Genomic DNA, 7,577 nt, shown 5'->3' on the forward strand with positions numbered 1-7,577 from the left:
TCTACCCATTAATACTTTATAAATTTTCAATTGTATAAATAAAATTTAATCTATAAATTATTTCTATTTTTATCCTTGTCAGATATTTAACACAACTTTTAAAACTATACAACAAATTTAATCCAATATATTAAAATGCTAGCCATACTCTTTTCCACCTTTGTATATTCGTGTATTTCCCTATTAATAATATAATAAAATAGCTATCTAAAATGCTACCGAGATAGCATTATTTGGAAGAAGCCATGACAGTAAGGCAAGCCAAAATTTGAAGATGATCATCAAAAGCCTAAGAAGATATATACATGACTAGGATTAGAGAAGGAAAAACATTCAGTTAACATCCATGATTAGCGACAGTGGATAAAGCTCTTGGAAGAAGCACCGGTTATTTGGTGGAGACTAACGAACACCATTTTCGGGACAAGAGGCCGGTACGGAAAATTTGCCGTGCATTATATATTATAAAACCGCCAGCTGAAAGGAGCATTTTGATTTGAGTACCAAACCGCTCTATTTTACGCGCACGTGAAATAATTCGGTAAAAGTTACATAGGCGATAAAACTGCTTACATTAAGAGACACCTTACATCAAATAAAGATAATATGCACAGACTAGACCAGGTGAGCTTAATTAGCGGGTGAAGATGAAGTACTGCAAGCCTTTATATCTTCGGCAATGAGCCGAGCATCGATCGAAGTTCCTATCAATCCTCTTCTTCCCAGACCCACCGCATAAAGACCATTTTTCCCCTTCCAATTGTTTGGAAACGCTTCCTTTGGAAATCCATCTTCATCAAAAAAATCACCCTCATTCTGTTGATTAATGTAATTGTTAGTAAGCATTCTATGCAACTTCTCACTGCACAGATTTATTTTGAAACCTTTCAAACATAATCATATAGAAATCTTCCAAATATATGTTGAGTGCTATACAGAAAAACGCTGCTAAGCAGCGCAAATTGTTTATATCAATGACAAGAAACGCATAATCTAATATAATCTAATATACATTGGAAATTAGTTTCAGACATTTTCGTCAAACATGTGTAGAAGACATGAAAAAGTCTGTACTTTTGAGCGAGTTGAAAAGACATGAAAAATGTACAGAATTTAACTTATCTGAAAGGACTCCACAAATGAACTGTGGGTCATATTTGGAATAGCTTTCAAGAAATATGACTTGAAAAAGATTTAGAGGAAAAAAACAATGTTGCTTGTTTGCACTGATTCGACTTGCAAAATCTTATAAAGAAAAATGAGAAGGAAAGGTACAAGCGATGGCGACATTATATTACTATTAAGTAAGAGCTAAAAGCATTCAGTTTGAAGTATGCGAATATCTTTATTTGGATGAGGGTTGCAGGAATTTATGCTTCGGAAGCGAAGAGAGATTGTTCAGAGAAAAATAAAAAGTTTACTTCTGTCTGTACAGTATACGAAAAATATTGTCGTCGTGTATATAAAAGGTATGGAGACAGATTTTAAGTGCTATACATACCATGCGCAAGATTTACAATACTTATTGTTCATATGAAGTTAAAATGGACTTGAACATGTTACAGAGCCATATTTACAGTTCATAGAATATTAGACGTACCTTAAGCCAACGCAATACACTGCTTCTGTAGCCAGTCGCGAAAATAATGGCGTCGAACCTTTCTACGCGGTTATCTTCAAATTCGACTTCAAGGGCTGATACGCGCTTAATTTTTGGAAATGTCTGTGATTAAATACGGAGAATAAATATTTACGCCTTTGAAAAGGCATGTAATTTATGAAAAGATCGAGATAGGATCAATGAAGCGGAAGCATAGGAGATCTGTGTTTGAAAGCATACAAAAATTTCCAGTTTCTTGCATGAAAAGCGCAAAGATTTATACGAATTTTACCTTGATTTCTCCGCTGCGTATTTTGGCCATGGTTCCGACGTCCAGTACGGGGGTTTTGCCTTTATCACGCTTGAGCTCTAAAGGTCCTTGCACAGGCCGAGCTATTCCATACGGAGTGGTGTCTCCCAGGCTTAGTCTGCTGTAGAGAAGCAGCAGATGATCCACGAACCGCAAAGGAAATATTTTCAGTAAACATGTAAAAACAAAAAATGTTGACAGCCCGAAGATTTCTCGCGGTAAAATGTGCAACTGTCCATGCAAAGCAATTATGAAAATAAATCAAAGACGAGATAAGCTAGAAAACCTACATGAATTGGAATAGACAGGCACTTTTATCTCATAACGTTCACTTAATTTTGTCTGCAACAAGACGACATCTGAAGAACAAAGTTCGAGAAAATCTCAAAGAGATATATGGAAATAATTGTCTTCCTGTTCTATCGGGTTAAAAATAAATAAAAATGGATAATATTTAGTAAACATTCAAATTCTGACATCAGAAGTCACGGAAATCTTTGCAGTCGGCAATTATCTAAAAGTATTGTCTATAACATAGACATCAAAAGATTCAAAGAATCGGAGATTAACGTGAGTTCTTTTCAGTATTTGCAGCCGAGAGCGTCTGATTTGAAATTCTTCATTGTCAATTAGCGAAATCTGATAAATACTATGCATTTATTTTGTTCTGTGTTTATGAGAAGGATTTCGACAGAAAGAACATTCCTAGAAGAAATCTTCAAAATATTCGAAAAATTGAAGCAAAACTTTAAACTACAAAATCTAAAATTTTGACGGAAAAATAAACACTTCTTGCAAGAAAATATGCATTAAGGAATAAACAAAATCTTGGAAAATAGTATGTAAATCCTTACCGGACTGCGAACAACAATTGACGGACGTGCATCTTTCTGCAGGAGATCCAGCGCTATTTCCATTCCAGAATTCCCGCATCCGACAACTAAAACCCTTTTCCCTTTAAAATCCTTACCGCTTTTGTACTCACTGGAATGAACAACAACCCCCTCAAAGCGTTCGATTCCGGGAAGATCAGGTACAAATTTTTCACTATTTTCGCCTGTAGCAATCACTAAAAACCTTCCGCTATAAATCCTTCTACTCCTCTGCACAGAACAGGCGGCAACAACATGCCATTTTCCCGTCTCCTGGCAGAAGTTAGCAGATTCAACCGACTGACAGAAAAGCGGCCGGATACTGAATCTTTTAGCGTATTCTTCCAAATACTTAACAAACTGATTTTTACTCACAAAAGTAGGAAACTCCGAGGGAAAAGACATGAACGGCAACTCGCAGAACTTCTTGTCGATGTGCAACTTAAGCCGATCGTAGGTCCTTTGCTTCCAAAGAGACGCCAAGCAGGATTCTCTTTCTAAAACAACACTGCGAACTCCCAGCTTCGAAAGGCATGCTGCAACTGCCATTCCAGAGGGTCCCGCTCCTACAATTATAGCTTCAGCTATCTCGATTTTACTCAGACTTATGTCCTGCTCTATTTTGGCAAATTGCTCTAATAATTCTCCACAATATGCCATTAAAACCAGAATTACTTACAGAACCTTGCTAAATTGATCAAAATAACTAGGGTTTTCTCATTCTTTTCCTTTTCTCTTCCGTTTCTTCATATATTTATGAGTTTCTGCTTGAAAGAAATCATATCTGTACTTCTTCTTCACATTTTGTAGCTTTTCTCTTACTGTAAAACTTAGAAATTAGAAAGTCGTACAGCTGCGCTTCAGGCCTTTCTGAATCTTTCTTTAAGAAGAGAAACTAGATTCTCCCGCTCCATTTGAAGGATCCGCAAAGCATTGATTCCGAAATGAAAAATCTGCAGTGCAAATATAGTAACAATAAATAAATCCTTTGCGCTTCCAGCGTGTTTTGACAAATTTAGATCTGGATCTGTCTGAACATTATTGGGTTTTGGACATGGAATCCAGAGAGGATATAATTATGTCTAAAAATTGTTTCCGTTTGGATAGCATAAATCGATTAACAGGTGGAACTTCTTAAACCACGATTTTCGGCATGTATTATGCGTTTCTTGGAACTAGCCAAGTTGACGACTAGTTTGAACACCCTCTTAAATAGCCATATGAACAAGATTAGTCTCTATATACCTCATGGGAAAATAGTAACGATAAGGACAATTCATTATCCAAAGAGAGGTTATGCTAATTAGTAGCAAGTCATTAAAATCTAATAGAATTGTTAATAGGTTTTTGGTTTGTAATGGAATTAAATGGTTTTAAATAAGTTTATCAAGAATTAATGTTTGTTAAATGCAATAATTTGACATTATAAGGAATTGAGGTTGAGATTGTGTCTAGGGTATGTTTAGTGGAATGGATACTCGTTAACCTTAATTCTTAGTGAAAAAGTTTCAACATATAGATTTGTGTTCCTAAATTGTGTAGTTAAAAGGTTCCATCCTATAGACTTATGCTCTTAAATTAGATAGCTAAAATTTCTTCTTTAAGATCCTTGTTGGAGTGGTGTGCTCAAAACCTTGTTATTTGAACCTCCATAAATGAAATAAACATAAAGTATTATTCTAACTTTTTACATATAAAGTTACACAAAGATATTATTGAAAAGAAAATAATATCGTTCATAAGATTATTATTTAAAATAATAATATAATACTAATATAAATAATTATGATTTCTAGATTAAATTTACCTAAGTTAAATAAGAAAAACATGATATTTTGTTATATTATGAAAGGTCAAGTACATAGTTAAGGTTTTAGAATTTGACACATGATATACTTTAAATTAAGTTACCTTCCAAATGAATGTCTCTTAAGATGCAAAACCAATTGGAAGACTCTCTAACTTAAATCTATTTTTGATGAAAATAAACTAGAGCATGGAATTGGACTTAGACTTGATTAAGTAAATAAAGGATTGTGGAATTGAAGACTAACAAATGTGTTTCATATCAGTATACCTTAGATTGTTTATAGACTAAGGAAACTCAAGAAAATCACATCAACTATACCGACCATCATAAAGATCATAATTTCATGTAAATAAAGAACATAATCTATTCAATATAAAAGATCATACAAAAAAGTCAAACATGAGAAATAAAATCAAACCAAATGCATTCCAAAGTAATTAGATATTTTGTAATTAACTCCATCTTACTTAAGCTAAACTTTAGGCATATAAGAATTAATTCTTTTAGTAATTGTTATTATGAAACCTAGGTTAGAATCCTCTTAGGGTTTTGATATCCTTTTATTAGGATTGATCTCTCTATGTAATTAAAACTTGATTCACCTTTTGATTATTAACATATTTTCTCTTTTTTCTCATTAAGAATGTCTCCTCTATTGATCTGGGAATTCCAGCCTTCATAGTTTTTACTTCTCACTTTTTATGATAAGCGTTTGCATGTAGGTGATTCTTGGGGGTTGTGGGGTTGATATGTCATCAACCCCCCATGGAACTTAAATCAGAGTAGTGCATGTACAATAAGGCATAAGATATGGTGAATCCCATACAATAATTTGAATGAGTTCTATCAAACGATACTGCTCAAATCAAAAGGAAAAACAAGGCGAAATAGCTGAAACAAATATATAGATGGAATATGGAACTTTATCTTAGTGCATTTGAAAGAATGCATACAAATGATGTCTACAAAGACTAGACATGACATAAGGTTGGTACAATAGATAGTACAACCCATGATGAATTATCAAAAGTAACAAAATTAATTCCTAGACCTGAAACAACCAAGATATCCACTAGAATGTAAAAATATAAAAAATTGGATAGAATGTGCCTAGAGCATAATATAAAAAGAAACTAGCATCACTAAAAAGAGATTGTAAAGACCTTTCCAATGATATAAATAATTTCCAAATAGGAGATCAGATGCTTAAGATATGTCTCCCAGAGTACAAAATAGATCTCCAAACTTTGACAAAAAAAAAAGCCATAAAAAATATCAAAACTTAAAAATAATTATATCACTATGGTGGGCTTGGAACCATCTTTTCAAAAATATCTCATTTGTAGAGAACGAAGACCGTATACTCAAGATATGAGAAAAAAATGTGAAGGTAGGTCCAAACATAACCAAGAGGGCTACCAGGCATGCTAATGTAGTGATGATGCCAACTAGTGATGAGCCTAAATTTGGTGGTCAAATGATCTTCAAGGCAAAAAAATGCCTGAGAAATGACCAGCATGCTGGTAACAAAATCAAGGAGCTTGGAAAAAAAATAGTTGGTGCCGATAAAGAAAACTAGAGGCCATGAAGCACATGTACATAAAAACACGTGTGAAAAAAAATCTTTCTATTGATGACATAAACAAAATCTTTCCTTTTTTAGTGAGTATTCCATCCATGACATTAGCCTCATGACGTGTCTTTAATTGATCACCTCAATACACACACACACACACACACACACACACACACACACACACACACACACACACACACACACAATTTTATGCATCTTAATCATGGTTCTTTGACATGTAGGTCTATTGGCCCACTTTTCTAGTTTCCTATCACCCCTCCCTTGTTTGCATTAGGGGGGTTCTTCTATAGAAATATATCAGTAACACAAAACTTGTAGTCCATTCTCCCAATAATAAAAAACTTGTAGTATGTAAAATATTACCAGTAAAACATCTCAAATAACATTCACACAAGTATGATACCCAGATTTAACATAAAACCCAATTTGGGAAAAACCACCAACAACATGTCACCAATATTTTCACTCCTTTAAAGTGAAATATTTGAGGAGCCAACCCTATTAAAGGTCACAATACACAATATTAGGTGTGACCCTGTTAAAGGATTTAATCACCCTATTAGGAGTGTCCTTGCTACATGACTTAAGAACATTCTGTTAGAATGTCACCTTCATTAAAGGATTTACAAATGACTGTTAGGTCAACCTTGATTAAGAGAATTTCAAATTGATACAATGGTTAGAAAGTAACATCAGGTTGATTTGAATAAATATGACTCACTTTGCAAATATAGATCCCACTGTAGCTCATATACTGATCCATTGACTGGCCTCCATTATCATCTACGTCTCTAATCTTCTTGGAAACCCTTCAAGAAATCACACTTCCCCTCTTCACAACTCTTCTTAGCCTCCCACTCAAGTTCACCAATCAATAACATCAACATACGCCTCATCCTTGTTAAGGTCTTCACCACCTCTGCTAAGCTCTCTTTTATTATTTAGCCCTTATACCTTCTTAAATAGGTATCTTGATCTTTTTCTACTTAAACATCACCGTAGATCTTAGGGTTAGGTTAGATTCATCAAATCCTTCCATCTTTTTGTTTCTTCCTTCCTCTTCTAGAAACTACTCCAAACTTCTCTTTGAATCCATGGATAGAAATCTTGAAATATGGTTCCACTTGAATTAACTATTCCAGCTCAGATCAATTGTTATCTTCAATACACTTTCTATATCCAAGAATTCAACTATGTTATCCAGGAAATGAGATTCCATCATAAGCTATTAAATGCCAATACTCAGTCAACACCATGTTCCTTGACATCAATCATCACTATATCGACATGCTAGAATTACACTATTTTGACTCAATCCATTTACTAGTACTCGCTCCAACTTTACTGTTACTCTATCTTTTATTGGTGCTTGGTCAACACTAAATTTT

The 7,577-nt window shown here is 34.1% G+C and overlaps 1 protein-coding gene across 2 annotated transcripts; it reads right to left on the reverse strand.

Moving 5' to 3' along the window:
* Positions 1-435: 435 nt before the first annotated feature.
* On the reverse strand, positions 436-3,992 carry LOC149556301 (indole-3-pyruvate monooxygenase YUCCA2-like). 2 transcript variants are annotated; one of them, XM_089830517.1, is made up of 5 exons: positions 3,158-3,580; positions 2,765-3,055; positions 1,893-2,141; positions 1,601-1,723; positions 436-816 (listed from the first exon to the last, which is right to left on the reverse strand). In XM_089830517.1, the coding sequence occupies exons 1-5, from the start codon at positions 3,440-3,442 to the stop codon at positions 631-633; spliced, it is 1,134 nt and encodes a 377-aa protein (XP_089686643.1). In that variant the 5' UTR covers positions 3,443-3,580; the 3' UTR covers positions 436-630. The 2 variants fall into 2 exon arrangements, with proteins under 2 accessions (XP_089686643.1, XP_089686642.1); XM_089830516.1 differs by having other exon boundaries at positions 2,765-3,992.
* Positions 3,993-7,577: the final 3,585 nt, after the last annotated feature.

The sequence above is a fragment of the Cupressus sempervirens genome, chromosome 5 (genome assembly GCF_028749045.1).
Source record: "Cupressus sempervirens isolate cs-2001-9-10 chromosome 5, ASM2874904v1, whole genome shotgun sequence".
NCBI classification, from domain to species: Eukaryota; Viridiplantae; Streptophyta; class Pinopsida; order Cupressales; family Cupressaceae; genus Cupressus; species Cupressus sempervirens.